Source organism: Lampetra fluviatilis, chromosome 4, assembly GCF_964198595.1.
Source record: "Lampetra fluviatilis chromosome 4, kcLamFluv1.1, whole genome shotgun sequence".
NCBI lineage: Eukaryota > Metazoa > Chordata > Hyperoartia > Petromyzontiformes > Petromyzontidae > Lampetra > Lampetra fluviatilis.
This window is the reverse complement of record NC_136278.1, coordinates 12,425,812-12,446,394: the sequence shown is the minus strand read 5'-3', so window position 1 is coordinate 12,446,394 and position 20,583 is coordinate 12,425,812. Positions and strand designations below refer to the sequence as shown.

Here is a 20,583-nt window from a genome sequence, read left to right as displayed (position 1 = left end):
GTGTTTACTGTCGCTCACTGGCGTGCGTGCTGTGTGTACACCACAGTAGCACAAGTAGCTACATGTGCTACGGGCCCCGCACATTCATGGGCCCCGCGCTAAATGCTTTCAAGCTATCAATTCCGGTTCGGTGGTTCTGCACTTGCTCTATTACTATAGTACTACACCGCCGTCGACTTTTATGAACGACTGGGTGTTTAAGGTCTGGGTGTTTAAGGTCAGCCATGTGTCGTATTAGCTGGCTGTATAACAAATGAAAAAATACTTTACTATGCAAGTAAAATGTATGTGTTTAAATATTTATTTTATTTATTTATAAAAACAACAAATGCTACAGGCCCCGCAATAGCTTAATCCGGCACTGTCTATTGGAACAACAAAAAACACGGTCCGATTTACGACGGCGTTCCCCAGGAACGCACGCGGCGTCGTAACAAGCGGGGACCGCGTGCGCTCGCCGCGCTTCAGAAGTTTAAGAGTCATGGAAAGAACCGAGTGGACTCAATCCAGGGGGCTTGTTTCAAAAGGCGGGCTGCCCGCAAGGGGTCAGGCCAAGAGGCAGCAGCAGCAGCCCACAGAGCGCCCAGGGAACGAGAGAGGTCACAACACGGTGGAGATGGAGCGATGAGATCGGATCGTGTACAGGGGATGGACGGACTGATGACGGCTCGAGGGAGGCCTTCAGCTCAGCAGTGGATAGAGCAAAGGGGCCGTCCATAAATAATGTCACGCGATTTTGGACGATTTTTGACCCCCCCTCCCTTCGTCACACGGCGTCACAAAAAGTCAGACCCCCCCCCTCAAATATGACGTCACGAAGCTCTGCCCCCCCCCCCCTCCAAAAAAATTAAACTTGCTTCAAATCGCTTTAAACTATTGTCATTGTAGTGCGTATTTAATGTGGCGCTGCACTCTGATGTTGTAGGTAATGTAAGAGAAAACATTTATTAAAAAGTATATTTAATTAAGTAGAACATCGTCACAAATGTCTGACCCCCCCCCCCCCTAGGTGCGTGACGTCATTTATGGACGGCCCCATAGGCCACGGTTGATGATGATGGTGGTAGTGAAGGGGCTATCGTGGGGAGCGGTGGCGCAGTGGTTAGCGCTTCGCTGCGCTACGAAACCCGGCGACCCGAGTTCGATTCGCGCTCACGGCCAACGCCAGTGACGATGATTCTCTGAACCGGTTCTGGTGCCTCCCGGACGGCGTAAACTTCGCCTCTGGGGAGACAAAGGCGGCCGGGGGTGGTGCTCGCCACCCATCCTCCTCCTCGTGTGCCACAGCGCCGGTAGCCTTCGTAGGCGCTGCTGCTCGCTAACAGCACTTGCCCCTACAGCCTGTTGAGGCTATACAGGGGACCTTTGTATCTCTAGAATGGGCTATGGGGACGGTAGGGGCGGGGCGGGGTCGCCGACAGGGGGGCGAGCGGCGCGAGATGGGGGGGGGGATTCGGCGGGGGGGGAGTGACGTAAGGGGGGCGGAGGGGGGGAGTGACGTAATGGGGGCGTGGTTAGCAAAGGGGCGGAGCGTGGTGGGAGGGGAGGCACTAGGCGAGGGGGCGGGGCGATGGGGGGGAGGGGGCCGAGGAGGGGGGCGGGGCTGTGTGGGTTTCTGGCCCCTTCTGGGGGATTCTCCGCCTTATGACGTCACGGGCCGGCGCTGCCCTTTAAAGAGGCCGAGCCGGGGGCGGCCCGCGGGCAGTAGCGGGCAGCGGAGTGGAGCCGAGAAGAGAAGAAAGCAGCAGTAGGAGCAGCAGTAGGAGCAGCACCATCAGCAACTTCATCAGCAGCAGCAGCAACATCATCAGCAACATCATCATCAGCGGCAACATCAGCAGCGGCAACAACAGCAACTTCATCAGCACCCTCATCAGCAGCATCAGCAGTAGGAGCAACATCATCAGCAGCACCCTCATCAGCAGCAACTTCATCATCAGCAGCGGTGGTCATCCCCAACGTGGCGTGGTGTTGCCGCACCGCGGCCGCGATTTCTCCGCTACGTGGAGGAGGAGGAGAGCGCACAGCCGATGGCGCGACTGCCCCCGTTCAAGGGGTTTCGCTCGCTGAGGGATCACCCCTTGTGGGACGACGCCCAGCAGCAGGTGCCTGCCTCACTCCCTGCCCCGCTCCCCACTCCCTTCTGCCCCGCTCCCTGCCCCACTCCCCACTCCCTGCCCCACTCCTGCCCCGCTCCCTGCCCCACTCCCTCCTGCCCCACTCCCTTCTGCCCCACTCCCTCACTCCCAGCCCCACTCCCTCCTGCCTCACTCCCTCCTGCCCCACTCCCTGCCCTTCTCCCTGCCTGCCTCCCACTCCCTGACGAGTTCATTCACTCGCTGTTGTTGGCACCTCCGTCTCTAGTTGACGGGTGTGTGGCTGTGATGATGGAGGAGGCTGTCGACCCATCCCGTGTTCTTGTCGTCCGGGGGACATTTGAGTTGTTCAGGTCCAGACTGCGCCGTGCAGACGTTTCAATGCGGGCAAACACAAATGTGTTTGTGTTTCTGTTTGTGTTTCTGCCCTGTGATGGGACTTTATAGGATGAACGTTGAGATGTATAAGGTCACGGGGGGGGTGACCACTAAGGGCTGATGAATTGGGCTGTAACAAGGTAGGGCACTGGCAAGGGGTTGAACAGGTGTGTTAACAAGGGGTTGACAGGTGTGTGTCGGGGTAGCGACACGTGAAGGGGTTTCTCGTGAAGGGGTCTCAGCGGCCAGCCAGGACCCTGTCGTCTGCCCCAAAGCTGGGGTCTCGGGGTCTCGGGTCGTGTCCTGCGGTTCGTGGGGGGTGCCGCGACTTGTAAACCCCCTCGCCTGCTATGCCAGAGTCGTGGGTTCGACGCCTGCCTGTTGCTGCTGCGTCGTCTTCATCTCTCGCTTGTCCCAAGGTCGCGTGGATTTGTCTCTGGGTCCCCCCCCAATCCACATTTCGTCGAATCGATGTCACCAAATGCTCGGAGTTATTTGGCTCCTGCTATAAATGTACACGTGACGATACCCCACTTCGTTCGGATATTATTTGTGGGGGCTTACCTGGTAAAATACAATTAGTTTAGTGTGAACACTGATTCGCGCGAGGAGCGGTGGCGCAGTGGTTAGCGCACTGTGCTCCTAAATCGCCCTGACCCGTTCGAATTCCCCATCCACGGGCCAAAAGCAGTTGGAGAGTGATATCAGGAGCCGGTAATGGGTACGATTTGCGCTTCCAACCCACAAGGCCCCACTACAATCCGCGTGGTGAAGTATGGGCACACGACCCCTATAGGAGAGTGAGAAAGAGACGTGGTATTGGGATGCCCTAAGTAAGTAGTGGATGTAACGGGGGGGGGGAGCGTGTTTATGAATGTTGTGTCCATTACCCCAGGGATGTGAGCCGGTCTCATTTGCGTGTGGCCGCAGCTGTCGTGCTCTGCCCCCCCTCCCTCGGTCGTATCAATCAAGGAGACGCGAACCGGTGTGGGCCAGTCCAAAATCACTCCACAAGTTACCCTCGTGTACAAAGACAAATATGCCCCCCGTATAGCCTTCATAGACTGTTGGGGCAAGGGCTGCAAGCGAGCGGCACCTTTGAAGGCCGGCACGGGCACACGAGGGGGTGGCCAGCAGACACCACGCCCGGCCGCCTTTGTCTCCCCAGTTAACACGCGGCACAAGGTACTCATTTGAGGCTGAGTCGACCTAGGGGAGGCCTAGGACCTCGGGTCCCCGGGTTCGCAGCGCTCCACTGCCGCTGTGTATACCCCTGCTGCACACTCAGGTGCTTCGTGAACGCCATGCTCTCGGTCCAAACGTCAGGAGACTCAGCGTTATGTCACGTTTGGATTCGGCACCGTTCGAAGCTTCTAAAATCTCCACCGACAAACTCCGCCATGTAGTGATGTAGGCCTTGCTTCATAAGTGAAAAGGGTACACACATGTCCCCCCAATCCCCTTAAATTTTGAGGGGCCTCAAAATCCTCCCCAATCTTTCTTTTCGGAGCTGAAAATCTGATGTTGTATCTGGATCCAGCACTCTTTACGACCTCCCGAATGAAGACCCGATTCGGCTTCGTGCAGCGGCCTCCATGCGGTGGCTCTTTAAGGGCCGCTGCTTCGTGACAGTCACCAACACAGTACATTGCACGCCCCTTGAAATATTAAGTTGGGTTTTGGTTACCGAATTACAAAAAAATGTTACTTTGGTTTTCCGACCCACCGGGCTTTTGGTGGAAAAAAGAAAAGGTTAAAAACATTATTTGCGTCCCCAAAAGTTTGAGGGGGGCCCAAATCGAAATTTTCGATTCACCGATTGTTCTGGTTACTGCGTAAACATCGACTCGACTATATTTGTACGAGCCTTCACATTTTTCCAGACCCTTCCGGAACACGCGATCATCTACATGAGTCATTCACTCACTCACGACCAGCTGTATGAAACATAAATAGGCAGGCTGCTGCCATCACATGCTTGATTTATCTAAGAATGGAATAAAATGTCGTATTCTCCGGACCGATAAGACTGTCCTTAAAGTAGGAAGCACTTCCAACCGTGCGCTTCCGATTAGCGCTGTGGGCTGCGTACGGAGCTAAAGAAGTTCAACATACATACCGTACATACAATTTATAACGACGACCGCCATTCGCCACTAAGTGGCGGTGACGATACCACGGCGCTTGTGCCAGGCTAGGTGCACTTTGAGGCCACGTGAAGTGTCGAACGCCCGCTGACAGGAGGTCATGGGACACAGGAGGTCATGGGACGGACCTAGCAGATGCCACGGGTCACATGCACAACTACCGGATTATAAGACGCACCTCCCCCACCCCCAAAACTTTGCTTTACAATTTTGGAAAGAGTAGACTCTTCTAATCCAGAGAATATGGTAACGCTGCACGAAGAGTGTCCTCTTAATCCGCATGAGATCACTCGACTCGTGTGGTTGGTGGGGGTGGTTTCTGGGTGGCGGTCGAGGCATGGGGCGGGGGGCGGTGGGACATTTGACCCTAAATGGGCCCACCCCATGGTCCCAATCGGCACGCTGCACACACCACGCAAATAGCAAAACCAGCGGCGGGAGGGGGGAGGTCCCTGTTCCACGCACGTTGGAAGTGTGCCCACCCGTCCCCGTTGTGGCGAGATGGGCCGCTATCCTCGATCAAACGGCCTCTTCCGTGCTGCCTTGCGCGCTTCCCGTGAAGGCCACAATAAACGCGTGGTCCGTCGAAACGCATCGTCCACTAACACGCCAGGCGCGTGTCGCGCGTGTGGGGCTAGCGAGAGGATGGGGGGGGGGTGCAGTTGGTGGTAGCCAGGTTTGACGAGGCCTCTCCTCGAGACGCAGTTGACCAAATGGGTCGGTAAACCAAAATAACAAGATCGAGCCATGATTTTTTTTTTATTCGCTGGGAAAAAAAGCCCTCTATTTCAAGAGCCAGCAATGCATGTGGTGAATACGAGACGGTGAGTCCTTGATAAATAGCGTCACGAAGCGGCCCTTAACCTACACATTATTCAACTATTTTTATATTTTACCAGCTAAGGCCCACTGAGCTGCATACTGTTACTCTTTTTCAGAAGTGACCTGGCCACAACCGATAGCTCAACGAAGTGGCTAACCATCAAGTGGAAATGTATAGCGGCCAAATACTCGAAACGCACGTTGATTCTAAATGTGGAGGGGAAAATTGGAGGACCCGGAGAAAAATCCACGTAACCACGGAGAGGAAGAGAGACACGCAAACTCCAAATATGCAGCAGGCGTCAGAAGAGCCGCGTTTGGTAGTTGCTGACCGCAACTATCAAAGGGGGAGCATGCGACTGGCGTGGGCATGGGGAGGGCTTTCTCCACCACACTGACCGAGCAAGACCTTTAAGTGCACACATTTTTTCGCGGCCGTGTGCCCGATGCCGAGGATTCACATCCGAGTGTCTCGTGTGGTGGGAATGTGCGAGATTTTTCCTTCCGCCAAGTACGCGGTGGCCAGCGCGCACATAGAGACCCTCTGTGTCTCAACTGCCGTGTGTATGTGTGGGGGGGGGGGGCAATAGTGTAACCGTGGCCACAGCGACTCGTCCTGTATTTCAACTCCGTTGGGGAATAGTTATTGGTTATCGACAGCCCTTTGTCAATCCGCTGCTTGTTGAAGGCCTCGCACGCTGTTGGTAATTGACAGAGGTGGCAGGGGGGGGGCACAAATGGATCCTAAACGATGTGTTTTATCACGTGGAAATGTATTGCAGTCAAATACTCTAAACGCGTGATGTTGATTATAAATGTGGAGGGAAAAACAGGACGCGGAGAAAAATCCACGCAACCACGGGGAGAGAGAGATACACGCAAACTCCAAATATACAGCAGGCGTCAGGGTCGAACCCACGACCTCCCTATATACCAGGCGAGGTAGTTAACATCTCGCCACTGCGGCTAGTAAAGAGGGGGGGGGCCTTGACCGGTTCAGATATCTCTCACCGCCGATGTTAGCCATGGCCGGGAATCAAACTCGGGTTGTTACCGCCCGGATTCGTAGTGCGGTGCGCTAACCACTGCGCCGCCACTCCTCCGCTGGGCATTCCGTGATGCTGTCCCCCACCTTGTCTGTTGCGCTGCCTTAGAAGGTCATGGCTGCAGCAGCTGTTGCAGCAGCCTGGGCACAGGGGGGCTCTGTTCAATTGGCCGTTGTCTGGAAGAGTTGACCGCGTGGTTTTCAGAGAGGGTGTGTGTACGAGCGTGCGTGTCTCATGGGATGAGTACGTGTGTGTGTGACATCCTACCGTGGTCTGTGTGTGTGAATGACTCATTGGCGTTACACAGGGTGTGTGTGTGCGCGTGTGACTGCCAAGTAGGATTGAGTTGTGTGTCCTATGGTCTGTGTGAGTTTGGATGGGATTGTAGCTTGTGTGTGGACCACAGTGGGGAGCGGTAGTGCTGTGCGACGAACCTGGAGACCCGTGTTCGATTCCCGCTCATGGTCAACACCGGTGAACCTGTCCTGGGCCTTCTCCAGGTTGACTCAGCCTCAATGAGTACCTGGTACAGTGTGTAAACATCGCCACTGGGGAGACAAAGGCGGCTGGGTGAGGTGTTGGCCACCCACCCCTTCGTGTGCCGTGCCGGCCTTCAATGGTGCTAGCTGACGGCGCTTGCTGCAACAGTCCGTTTCGCTATACGGGGTATCTTTGTCTTTGTGTACGACAGTGTGTGGCGTCCCGTGGAGTGTGCTGCTGATGAACAGTGCGCATGTGTATGTGGAGGAATTCGGAGCGAGGGAGCGCGTGGCGATCTAAATTTGGCGCAGCGCATCCGAGAGTTGGCAGTGGAAGCAGCCTGGGCATTTCTGGCCATTTCCCGAGCACAACTTGGCACTGGTTAAAATTAGACGCGGTTTGAGTCGGTGCGGGTGGTGAAGCGCACGGCCAAATAGGCGACAATGTCTGTGCGTGCCGTACGCTTGCCGAAAGAGTCGCCATCGTGTTCTTTTGAGCACGTGGAGACTGGGCCCTGATGAACACTGATGGAAATGGGATAACCAATGGAAGCTGGATAGATGACAGTCCTAATATAAGCGACACATGCTCACATTGCACAGGCGGAGGAAGGCAAAGGGAAACTTCGACCAAAGAGGTGTGCTTATATCCAGCTTGTACTGTGCTGTGGCGAGTCTCAGTCTCTTTAACCCCCTTTCCCATTCCAATGACGTACGTCATCAGTTTTTCTTCCGGCTTCCGTTCCGATTCCATACGCTTATATCATCGGAACGGAATCGATTACGAACGTAATCTGAAGTAAAAGGGCCATGTGGGAGGGCACGTGGCACAGTTTGGTGGCAGCTATCATAGAGTGCGGTCGTGTCACTGCAGTTCTCTGTGGTGAGTACAGTACGACGTCTTTAAAAACAGCGGCGCTACTCTCATGACATCCTACCGCTTGCTTGTTCCGAGATTAAGCGGTGAACAGGACACCACCCACCCTGCAACGTCTCGGAACGGGAGAGGGTTAACACGACCGCTGTTGTGGAGTAGTCTCCCCACGTGGTGTGCCTGTTGCTGGCCCTCAGGCCATGGCGGTGAGAGACTCCACCCTGATGGGGGGGGGTCATTTGTGCCCAGGGCTCTGCCTGAACGAGCGTCCATCACGTGACTCCACATCGCCTCGGCCGTAGGGATTATGAAGGCGCACGAGGGGACGTGTGTTGACCCAGGAGAGCTCCGACTCGGGCTTGAATATAAATTGCCGACACCGGGCGTGAGATCGTGGTAGGGGGTAGCGCCCACGATGCAACTCTCCCCACGGCCTAAATACAGGTTCCTGCTCTTTGTATCGAGCTGGACATGATCCTAAAAAAATGCCACCTCCTGAGGTATGTCTGCATTATTAGGTGCTTACTATGGGCGCTTACCCTCGTATGTCTCCAAGGCTTAATGGTGAAAGGTTGTCCTTGTACGTGCATGCTGTGTATAGACACCTCCGATTAGCATGGTTGGCTCCGCACGGTACGAAAGAGGTTCGTGTGTGTGTATATGTTGAGCTTCTTCATCGGAGGCCAAGCGGAGGTGTGCTTTGAGACGAACGTGTCGCTAACCCCGATCTTTGCTGTCGCTCGCCCCAGATGTTCGCCGACTGGCCGAGCGGCTTTGACGACACGACCTTCTGGGGCCCGGAATTTGGGTTCGACTCCTTGCCCGAGTGGGCGCAGCAGAGGAGGAGCGCGGCGGGGAGGGGCGGCGCTGGCGCCGGCGCGGGGCCGAGCGAGGCGCGGCGGCCCGGCTCCGGCGTCTCCGAGCACGACGAGGATGCGGCTGATCCCGAGCAGCAGGTGTGTTTCTACCCCCCCCCCACCCCGACGTCACGTGGAGGGGATGAGCTACCGCACGGCGACATTTGGCATGTCCATACGTATATGTGGGCCTCGCGGTGGCAAGGTGTTAAATACCTCGCCTACTCCAAAAGCACGTCGATTCTAAATTCTGGAGGGGTAAAAACCGGAGGACCCAGAGACAAATCCACACGACCACAGGCGGGGAGAGAGAGAGACGCAAATATACAACACATTTTTATTTATTTTATTTTATTGTTTTCACCTACGTGACTTTACCGAAAAAAAACAAAGAGTATATAACAGGCGTCGGGGTCAGGATCGAATCCACGACCTCCTGTATACCAGGCGAGGGAGTTAACATCTCGCCACCGTGGATGCCCCGAGCGGGACCACCAATGAAACGACCCTTTTCTTCTCCCTCCCTCGCAGCAGCAGCAGCCCCGGGAGTGCGGCCGCCACTCCCCGTTCCCGCCCGACTTCGGCCCCTCGTTATGGGCGCGGCGTGCCGCGAGCAGCCCCCAGCCCCCGGGCCGACCCATGACCCCCGACGAGGACCCCATGGTCACGAGGTCGCGCTCGCCCGCCCACGGGCCGCTGCACTCGAGGCTGCACGACGGTGCGCAGCACAAGCTGCACCCCTCTTCCTTCCCGTCGCTGCGACGGAGCGACGCGTGGCCGGACGAGGTCGGCGGCAGGGGGCCGGCGGCGGCGGCCTCCAAGGGGGCCCGCGGCAGCAGCCCCATGGAGACCGACGTGGGCGCGGGGGCCGCGGGGAGCTGCGGGAGGGCGGCGGAAAGGGTGGTGCCGATCCGCGTGCTGGGACGGCGCCAGGCGTCGCCTCCGGTCGCTCGCTCGCTCGTGGGGGCCGCCGGCGGGAGGAACGTGGCGGGCGAGAGCATGGAGACCGAGGGCGTGGACGTGCCGGCGGGGCGGGCGCAGGCGGCGGAGAAGACTGACGGCGGGGACGGCGGTGGGGACGGCGACGACGGCGGCGACAACAGGGAGAGAGGAGCGCGGTGGGCGGTGGACGCCATGCACCTGGCCAGGCAGCCCCAGGCCCACACAGCTCTCCACTCCAAAGTCCGAGCCCAGCCCGCGGAGGATGCCGAGGGAGCGGTGGACGGGTGCCCGGCCGACGGCGTGGCACAGCCGGAGGTGGGGATGAGGGTGGAAGCGGTGGCGCCGATTCCGCTGCCACCTCCGCAGCAACCGAAGCGGCAGCAACAGCCGGCGCCCAGCTCGGACGTGGGCACCGGGCGGCGTGAAGCAACGCCGCCACCACTGCCGCCGCCGCCGCCGCCCCTACCGCAGGCCTGGCTGGTCCCTGGGCCTGCTGCCGGCGCACAGGCGCCTCCGAGCATGACGCCAGCAGCCAAGGCGGCGCCCGTGGGCAAAGCGACTCCCGCTGGCGCCTCGGCAGCCAAGGTGGCCTCGGCGGTAAAGGCTGCCGCGGCCGCCAAAGTGGCCACGCCGGCGCCTGGCGTGGCGTCCGTCCCGCAGGCTGGCCTGCCGCCACCCGAGCAAGTGGCATCCAAGCAGAGGGTGCCTGAATATGCGGTGCCTGAGCAGATGCCTCCACAGAGGATGCCCGAGCAGCAGATGCCCGAGCAGCAGATGCCTCAACAGCAGATGCCTCAACAGCAGATGGCTCAGCAGAAGATGCCTCAGCAGAAGATGCCTCAGCAGATGCCTCAACAGCAGATGCCTCAACAGCAGATGCCTGAGCAGAAGATGCCTCAACAGAAGATGCCTCCACAGAGGATGCCCGAGCAGCAGATGCCTCAACAGCAGATGCCTCAACAGCAGATGCCTCAACAGAAGATGCCCGAACAGCAGATGCCTCAACAGCAGATGCCTCAGCAGATGCCCGAGCAGCAGATGCCCCAACAGAAAATGCCTGAGCAGAAGATACCTCAGCAGATGATGGCTGAGCAGAAGATTCCTCAGCAGAAGATGCCTCAACAAATGCCCGAGCAGAAAATGCCTCAACAGAAGATGCCTGAGAATAAGATTCCTCAGCAGATGCCCGAGCAGAAGATGTCTCAACAGAAGGTGCCTCAACAGAAGATGCCTCAGCAGAAGACGACTGAGAATAAGATGCCTCAGCAGATGCCCGCGCAGAAGACGCCTCAACAGAAGATGCCTCAACAGAACGCGCCCGAGGAGATAGCTGCTGAGCAGAAGCTTCCCGAGCCGAAGATGCCGGAGCACCCGGGCCTGCGGCGGATCGCGGAGGTGGAGGCGGCGGCGCAGCGTCTGGAGCGCGACGTGGAGGCCTTCTCGGGCCGGCGTGGCGAGCGCAGCTTCCTGCTGCTCGAGGAGCTGCTCACCAAGGAGCTGCTGCGGCTCGACTCGGTGGAGCCGGCGGGCGACGAGGTGGTGCGGCGCGCTCGCAAGGAGGGCGTCCGGCGCGTGCAGCGCGCCCTCGACGCGCTCGAGAGGCGCGCGGCCGCCGCGGAGTCCCCCGGCGGCGCCGGCGGCCGGAGCGCCGAGAACGGCGAAGTGGAGATGGCGGTGGCCGGCGCCGGCGCCGTGACGGCCGAGCGGAGCCCCCGGGGGGAGTCGTGCGGGGTGGCCCTGGAGGCGGCGGGGAGCGCCGGTGCGGCTGCAGCGGAGCCCATGGACGTTTGGTGCGCGGGCGGCGGTGGCTCCGAGCACGACGACTATTCCATGCGGATCTCAAACGTAGACTTGGACGAAGGCGGCGGCACGGGGAGCAGCGCGCAGGCCCGAGCAGGGACTGCATCCCACGGAGCGGTTTAAGGGATAATGGACTAAGGTGGGGGGGGGGGGGGCTTTGGTGACCACATCGCAGGCTGTGGGGCTCAATCTCGGCGTAGGTGCGAGGCTGTCGATTAAAATGCTGGTTTAGTTCCACGCTGCCACCAAACGCACCAACGGTGGTATTGTGGGAAGCACTGTACTGTCTTATGCAATCAAATGTAAATTCATGCAATTTGACCTCGCAGTACCGCGTTAAACGGTTTCTTTTGATCGGCAGACCTGAGAAATCACGTTGGATTTTTACTAAATTGGCAGCCTCATTTTACAAGTAATGAGATCAGAGGGTGTTGTAAGGCCGACTGTTCGGGCTTGCTTTGGTAATTACTAACCTTAAGTCACTAAGTAGCTGTGAGAATGTGGTGGCTCAGGAGTCTGAGCAAACAGTTGATAATCCACTTATGATGAAGCCTGATTTGCAAGTGTCGTGAGTGAATGATCTCGGGCTGGTCACCAACTACTGGCACAAAAAGCCATCGCATCAAATTTGGTTTTGCACTTTAGCTAAATTCCATCTCTGAAAGTGAAAATGGTTTGACCTCCACACCACAAACATTATTACCCTTACACAGTGGATGTGGGCAAAGTGCTGCCCACCACTCTGCGGAACACTCGGATCACATGATCTCAGAGGTAGCTCTGTGACATTAACTTCTGCGGGGCGTTCTCGAACAAAGGGTTGCACTGCACTGTCAGAGCATCGAATGGATACTCTGGCTCGATGTGATGCCACCAGCGAAATCTAAAATAGACGAAATAAAATTTTGGGTAAAATCCAAAGAAATAGATTAATCTGTGAAAATATAATATAATATTGCACTCAGTGTTACCTGGTTGCATGGGAAAAAAAGTGCTTGGCCTCTGACTAACCCAGCAATATCGTCTATGACCCTTGACAGATATTTCACGTGTCAAGACCACTTGAGTTGGCATAACTTTTAGCATTTCCAATTTCTTTACATGGCCAATATCAAAGTGAATTATGCGATAACCATTTGAAACGAGTCGGGTTATTAAGTAATTCACTCACGTCAGCCCTATAAATACATCGGTATCACCAAAGTTTTGCCACCTTAGGCCAATTCCGGCGCTCTTTCATGCACAGTAGCAGGGAAAATAACGGTGTAAACATGAGGGCGTCGCATTGTTCCTTCCTAACCTGGATGTTGAGCCGACGGCCACCAATACAATAGAATACCACGAATCCGCTTTACTAACGTTTATACCACGATATGGATACTTGTTAATGTCGTGAATGACTGACCGATCAGGAGTATATGTGCTGTATGTATGTTCAATGCATCCAATGCTGCCGGCGAAACCGCACTGCACTGAATTCCTAACACGTGGAAGGACTGCGTTGTGTGCGGCATGCACGCCGTGCGCGGCGAGTGCGAAGCCATTTTGTCATTCTCCGTGTGAGAAAAAAATGTACACGTGGTTTTTAGGATTTAAAGTTTTAACGTTTTCCAAAAAGTTAACCGAACGACGTTTTAATCCCGAACGGGAAAAAATCCCGACGTGATAATTGATTTTGCGCCGCAACATTGGCACAGCCGGGGAGAGAACTACCCCCCCTCCCCCTCCTGCATGGGAACGATGCGGGAAGTAATTAAAGGTGATGTTGATCTTCCCCAACACGCTCCGCATACTGTGGAATGGTTGTGCCATTGCTGCACTATCTGTACAACATTTTGTGATTCGAAGGGAAAAGTCGGTTAACATTGACCTGCGCTGTACGTAAGCACGTATGTAGAACTTCTTTCGCACCGTACGTAGCCAACCGTGCTAATCTGAAGTGTGGGGGAAGGACAACAAACTATACACAAACAGCAGTTCTAACGAAATTTGTGTCCGTGCATTTATGCCGACAATATTGCACTTTGTACATTTAATCTACTGCTGTATGAAGACCTCCTCAAGTCTCGTCAGCCTTTGCAGTTGTTTGATATGACTAGCCTCGTGTTGGATGAAGATCTCCCTCCGGCTCTGTCCATTATGGTTGTTTGACCATACTTCACCATGCTGGTCAGTGCAGGATGGTGAAGTGGGGCGGGTGGGGTGGGAGATTCAGATTTAATTCGGCACGGATGTTTACCGTGACCAGGAATCGAACTCGGAGAAGCCGGGTTCGCAGCGCATTGTGCAAACTTTACTGTGCCACCACTTCCCTGGAGATTTTCCACACGGCCGGGTTCACCGGGTTGTGTGTTCGGTGAACGCTGCGTACCATGGTGGAACTTGGACGTGATGGTCACGTGGTGCACCAATAATCACATGGTGTGGCTTCAGAGCCTGCTGGGCGTCTGTGAAAAAGAGCTAAATATTCTTATTCTGGGATATTGGCTTTGTGCCATCCCTACCCTGTTAGGATGCCGGTTCACTCATCGCATCGCTCCAACGTTCAACCGAGCGGGTATAGTGGTGGCACGTCAACGTTACACCCCGTGACACCACGTAGGCGTCATTGACCATTACGTTCGGTTGAGCGATCCAGGGTGATGCCAAGTTAACACCTTGGTGAAGAAACGCCCAGTCCTTGCGTGTGTACGTAACATAAATGAAATATTGTATATACACATGCAGTATTATTTATATGAATGTAATGATGTAGATGTTATAAATGCTTTGTTGTTGCAAGTGCATTATTAAAGTCACAAACATCATGTTTCTTGGTGTATGCGTGTGTATGTGGCATATTCTTTGGGTCTTTCGGTAAAGTCACGTAGATAGAAAAATAACAAAAAAATCACGACGTTTCGATCGCAACATAAGCAATCGTCTTCAGGTGCAAAAATACAGCGAGAGAGCTGCTGAAGCAGGGTGTTATATAGGCCTGAGATGGGTGCAGCCCAAGGATAAGTGGGCGGGGCTAGAGATGGTATTTGCATGTAAATGTAAGATCGGAGGACGCCCTGACGCTTTGGGGGTGGCTATTGTATCGTGAAAAAACGAGAGCTCACCGCCAAATCGAGGAAAAGGAGCATCTGTGACTGCTAGTAAGACATAGAGCCTGTCAATGCAAAGACCTCCAACCTGGCAATGCAACACACAGTACTTGTGGTGAACATGCAAACAAACGTGCTCTGATAACACTGGTCAACACACTTTTTCGTATTTTCCCCTCATAAATAACACTGGTCAACACACTTTTTCTGGCATAAGGTATTCCAACGGTTTTAATGTAAAACTGCAGAAGAAAAATATTAAATAAATGTGGATATCTACATAAAATGATATTATAAACACACTATCCTAAAAATACAGCACCATATTTTAACACTAAAGCAGTCACTGACTCACAACAACTTGCAATCATAAGTGACAGAGTTAAGTTCGGGAAAATCAATGAAAATGGGGTATGCCGATAGCATAAAAACGAGATGTGATAGAGCAAATCTGAGATCAGATTTTGAATCAGCACCCTGAAATTAGTCTAAAACAGCTGCAAATGTCCAGGCCAGAATTCGTTTTTTGTTGACCAGTGTAATAGATGGCATTGTCTTTGAAACTGATTGGCCTACACCAGAGACGGCCTTCTTTAGGCCTAGCCTCACCAGTGCAAAAGGTTTCTATTTGGTGTTTGAACATCTTAACACCTGTTTTATTGCAAGAAAGGTTAACGACCAATTCTTATTTTTTCATACTTTGATACTGGTAAAAAAAGGTCCCATTTTAACCACCACCATCTCTGCACGGCCTCCATCTCCACTCGGTCATCGCATACCCTCTCTCTCTCTCTAGGGCCAGATGAAGGTTATTGTAGGCCTTCAGTGATAACTCTCTACAAGTTGGCACTGCTGCTGTCCCCATGTCACTACTATTACAGCCGCTGTCACTCCGCCTGTTTGACGCAGTGCTTCGTCCAGACACCGGACAGATATCGTTACTGCTGATACGTTCATTAATTTGAATATATAAATATTTTCAATACGATATCTTGATATCTTGGGGGCCGTCCATAAATGACGTCACGCGATTTTGGACTATTTTGCCCCCCCCCCCCCCATCGTCACACGGCGTCACAAAAAGTCAGACCCCCCCCTCAAATATGACGTCACAAAGCTCTGCCCCCCCCCAAAAAAATAAAACATGCTTTAAACTATTGTCATTGTAGTACATTTGTCAAACCCCCCCCCCCTCGTCACACATCGTCACAAATGTCTGACCCCCCCCCCCTAGGTGCGTGACGTCATTTTTGGACGGCCCTCATGGTCAAAAATAGTTTTCGTCGGCCCTAATGGATAATACGGCACTGTCTCTCCCAAGCCCTCTTCTGAATGGAAGGCAAAGTTTGAACTGAACATAAATGAGGTGGAACCCTCTTGCATAACGACAACAAAGTCGGCCGCCTGAGCCGCGCGAAAGATTTATTTGCAATTGGCGAGTGCTAATTTTAGGGCCCCGGTGATCAAAAGTTACAAATACTAGGACATTTTCTACCCCCCCCCCACACACACACCAGGAGCAAGGGATTACAGAAACTTTAACAAAATCCCAGTGAGAACGCTGACCGGGAACAGATGTTTATATATATGTGTGTGTTAATATTAACTATGGCCGTGACTGAATATACTGTTGGCTGTCACGAAGGAGTGTACATGCCTTTGAGAAAGAGCCATGCAAGTACTGGAATGTGGATCGATCATTCGGGGACGCCTGATAATCACTAATCATTATTTAAAATAGCTTGTTTTTTTGCACATTCTTGTATAACATGTTTTTAGGTGTTGTGCATATACTTTTTGGAGTGTTTTAAATTTGTTTACTATTTTAAATTGGTCTAAATAAACATAAAATAGACAAACATAAATATCATATTCTTGGTTCTTTCGGTAAAGTCACGTAGAAGGGAAACAATAAAATAATACAAATATAAAACAAAATTCTCACGACGTTTCGACTGCAACACAAGCAATCATCATCAGGTGTTTTATTTTATTGTTTCCCTTCTACGTGACTTTACCGAAAGAACCAAGAACATGAATGCCTGCAGTCACGAAAGCTTTCAATCCAAAAATAAATATCCTACTTTAAAAAATTACCGTATTTACTGAACCGTACTTACCACTCCAGTCTTTGAAGACTGCATGGGGTGATGTGTATACGTGCAGTATTGTTTAAATGGTATGTAGTGTATAATGTACCGTATCTAATATTCCACGCACGCGGTGCTGGTCGCCGGAGCGGCTTTGCCGGTTTCGATCCCAGGGACCGCCGGATAATGTTGGAAGCAGCCGGATAATCATGATGATCAACTACAAGGCTGCTAAAATGTCACTATTAAAACAAATGCATTGTCGATATTTCCTCTCCATCGTGTCTCGTCTTCGGAGTTGAAGCAGACGATCCAGGAACCGGTTTTTGTAAGCCAGCTGAGATCTTGCAGACATCCTTAGCCTTTTATAGATAGAGACTAGCATCTTTGCCCGTCCTAGGACGGAAAATGTAATATTCACGAAAAAATTGAGCAGAGTTGTGTAAATTTAATGGCAGTAGATCTTGCACAAAAGTATGTCATCAAACACGACACTGCATTTCACTGTAGCACTGTATTAATGACAGTGAATCTTGCACAAAACTACGTCATCAAACACCTCACTTCATGTCACTGTAGCACTATATATATAACTGACCTTGAATTTGTTCAAATTCACTGCTCTGATACTTTATGCTCTTCTGCTTTCGGTCGATGTGTTTGAAATAAATAGTAAATCGATACAATATCTGCAAAATCACTGAGAAATGTATCCATAAAGAAGGGGCAATATGCGCCTAAACAAATTCAATTACTTTATGTGCAGTGCTCTGAGACTTACTCATGTTGTGCTGTAGCTCGCCGGAGAAGCAAACAATTTGAATACGAGGCAATGGTGGCAAAACAGCAGAGAAATGTTTATTTTAACATAATTTGCAAACCTAAAGTTGACCTTGCTTTAGTTGGACGTGGCGAAGAAAGAAATGAAGGCAGAAAATTCCGCGGGATGTGGCGTGGAATTCATTGTCTGGTTAGCTCTCGATAAAGAGAGGGCAATGGACGTGAAAAAATGTCACTTGTGCCTAAACAAATTTTCATTTCCACTCCATGTTTCTTCGTCAGTAGTTAACGATTATAAATTAGCATGAATGTAATGGGGGGGGGGAATATTTTGGGGGGAAAAAAGTCATAAAACAGCGTACTGCATGTAACTGTAGCACTGTATTAATGTGAGTTAATGTAGCACAAAAGGAAGCCATAAAACACATCACAGCATTAGACTGCAGTGATGGCAGTGATTGTTGCACGCAACAATGTGATAACACAGCAATGCCGCTGTGCCACTGTTATTCAACGGGCACTCAAACACTTTAGGTGCAGTGCTCTAAGATGTTGAGTTGTTTTTTAGCTCGCCGGAGTTGCAAACAATTGTAATTGGAGCCAATGGCCGCAAAGCAGCTGAAAAATGTTGATTTCAGCATAATTTGGAAGCATAAAGTTGACCTCCCTTTTGTTAGACGTGGCGAAGAAGGAAATTAAGCCAAGAAATGCAGTGCGATGTGACTTTGCGTTAAGGTTGGTGTTACAAAGGCAGCAATAGTCGCTCCAACTTCCTCAGCGTTCGTAATGAATTGCAGCGACAACATATTTTACGAGAGGAGGGCCGCATGTGGAGTGACGTGACGCGCGGGACGTTTTTGGCTTCGATCATCCGGCACCGTCCTCTGCCCCGCTCACAACCACGACTGTTGCGGCCCTCTCGCCGTGTGTGCCGGCAGCTTAAATCACCGCCAACGCGACAAACACTCAATCAAAATGTGGCAAAGATTCGCATCTACATCTCTCGTCTTTTGTTGTTGTCGTTTTTGGGCTCGCTGGCCAATGGCGGTCACTGGCGCTTCTGTGGCCCGTCTGGAACGCTCTTGCTTCTGATATTAGGAAGCCGCTTGGGAGCTATGATGCACTTTAAAATCGCCTGGTTTGAAAAACTCACTTCTTTAGAACTGGATTGTGTTTAGTTTGTTGTCCGTCCCCCGCACATCCGATTAGTACGGTTGGCTACGTACGGTGCGAAATAAGTTCTACATACATACATTTTTGACAACTTTACTGTATAAGAAACCTTCCCCTTTCAGCAGTCTCCTTCCCATCTTCGCGACTACTAAGTACAGATCCATAACGGCAAGCTGCCAGCGATAAACAGCACTATTAAAAGTCTAATAGGTAATACGTTTACCGTCATCGCCTAGAAATGTATGGTGCGTTTTATTTATTGGATACTGTCTTACAAAACACCGTTCTTAACTCTAGATTTGAAGTTTTCGTGACTGCAAGGGTCCATACTTTGTTTTTTCGGTAAAGTCACGTAGGTAAAAAATAAAATAAATTAAATCACGACGTTTCGGAGGCAACACAAGCTTCCGTCCTTAGGTGGCAACATCACAGAAAAATTACTGTATCACTTGATACAGTAATTTTAAAAAAACCAAAGAGTACCATTCTTCACGTTCCTCTGCTACTTAACATCGCTGCGTTGCTTTTGGCAGACCATTGCAGAGCTGCTAGGAGCCTGGAATTATTTTAAATAAATTCCAATTACCCAGGAATGACTTAAGAGCTCCCAAAGACTTTATATGTATATGTTTTAAAGATTGCCCTGCGTGGTAGAAAACCAGTCCGTGTGTAGTGAGTCCAACCGAGTCGGAGACGTTATCTTTGGAGCAACACTATTTATTCACATAAAAGCACGAACATAACACAACCCACGCTCGGGTTTCGAACGCCCATCTCACCACACTACGGCAGAACTAGACACGGTTCGCTATCCCGGTCCGGACCACGAGCTGGGTCCCGGACCACGTGGCTGGAGGCTTCTTCTCCCCGACGTGGATCTTCGAACACCAACACTTGAAGAAGAACCCCGAGCTGCTCACGGAGCTCTCGTTATCTGCTCCCGGGCTGGCTCCGCCCTCAGCCCCACCCACCTTCCAGGCTTCTCGAGCTCCTTCTCGAATGTTCCCGAGAGCCCCTCGGAACCACGTGACCACCCCTCGGCCCACGTCCAACCGGTGGCCCCCCTCCAGTATCGTCCGGTCACGTGACGACAGGTCAGCCAGTGTGTCATGCCGCAGGGTAACCCTGGCTGGCTGACGCTCACTCTCGCTCCCTCACTGCTCGTGGTGCCTCCGTGCTAACCAGCGCTCACCCAACCACCGCTAGAGTTGGTACTGCAGCCCGCAACCCGGGCTGCCCGCAATGACGTTACCGGCCGCGACTTCGCAAGTCCCGGCACCATACAGTGACAAGTACAGTCACGACACGTGCAAAGAACCCACGGAGAACGCGAATGTAAAATGTGGGTGGAGGGGGGTCTCCACACTCCCATCTTCTGGCCACCTCGCATACCCCACACACCTGGTTGCACGTTGAACTTCTTTCACACTGTACGTACCCAACCGTGATAATCGGAGGTGCAGCGGAAGGACAACAAACTAAACACAACAGGGAGTTCTAAAGAAGTGAGTTTTCAACGTAGATGATGATTTAAAAGTGCACAGCTCCAGTGGGCTCCCTAATATCGGACGAGCATTCCAGACGGCCGCAGAAGCGCAACCGACAGTGCGCGATGCGGTGACCAGTCTTTGTTCGACGGCGAGCCAAGCGAACAGGCAAAACGCGCTGACAAAGCCTCCCAATCGTTGATGATAAAGAGGCGGATCCAAAAGTAGCCATTCATTAGTGTGCTACTCCGGGAACCAAGGCTGATATCAGACCCATGATAAATTGGCTTGGACTGCTTTGCTTTGCGAAATTCCACACTTGGGACACATGAGTCGGTGTCAACTGTTGCTAAATGTACGACCCGAACCCTCTGAGATTATTCCATGGTGATCACGACACCGCTGTCTGTTGATAGCTACCTAAAAAATGGACCCCTGGATTGCAACCTCTCAACACAATCTGGATATATAGCAGCAACAAAAACACAATGCATATTTAAGCACAGAGAAAACCCTGGCAAGC

The 20,583-nt window shown here is 52.5% G+C and overlaps 1 protein-coding gene across 2 annotated transcripts; it reads left to right on the top strand.

The window, feature by feature from the left end:
- Positions 1-1,655: 1,655 nt before the first annotated feature.
- On the top strand, positions 1,656-14,252 carry LOC144931574 (uncharacterized). 2 transcript variants are annotated; one of them, XM_078855578.1, is made up of 3 exons: positions 1,656-2,105; positions 8,592-8,798; positions 9,234-14,252. In XM_078855578.1, the coding sequence occupies exons 1-3, from the start codon at positions 2,031-2,033 to the stop codon at positions 11,562-11,564; spliced, it is 2,613 nt and encodes an 870-aa protein (XP_078711704.1). In that variant the 5' UTR covers positions 1,656-2,030; the 3' UTR covers positions 11,565-14,252. The 2 variants fall into 2 exon arrangements, with proteins under 2 accessions (XP_078711704.1, XP_078711703.1); XM_078855577.1 differs by having other exon boundaries at positions 9,231-14,252.
- Positions 14,253-20,583: the final 6,331 nt, after the last annotated feature.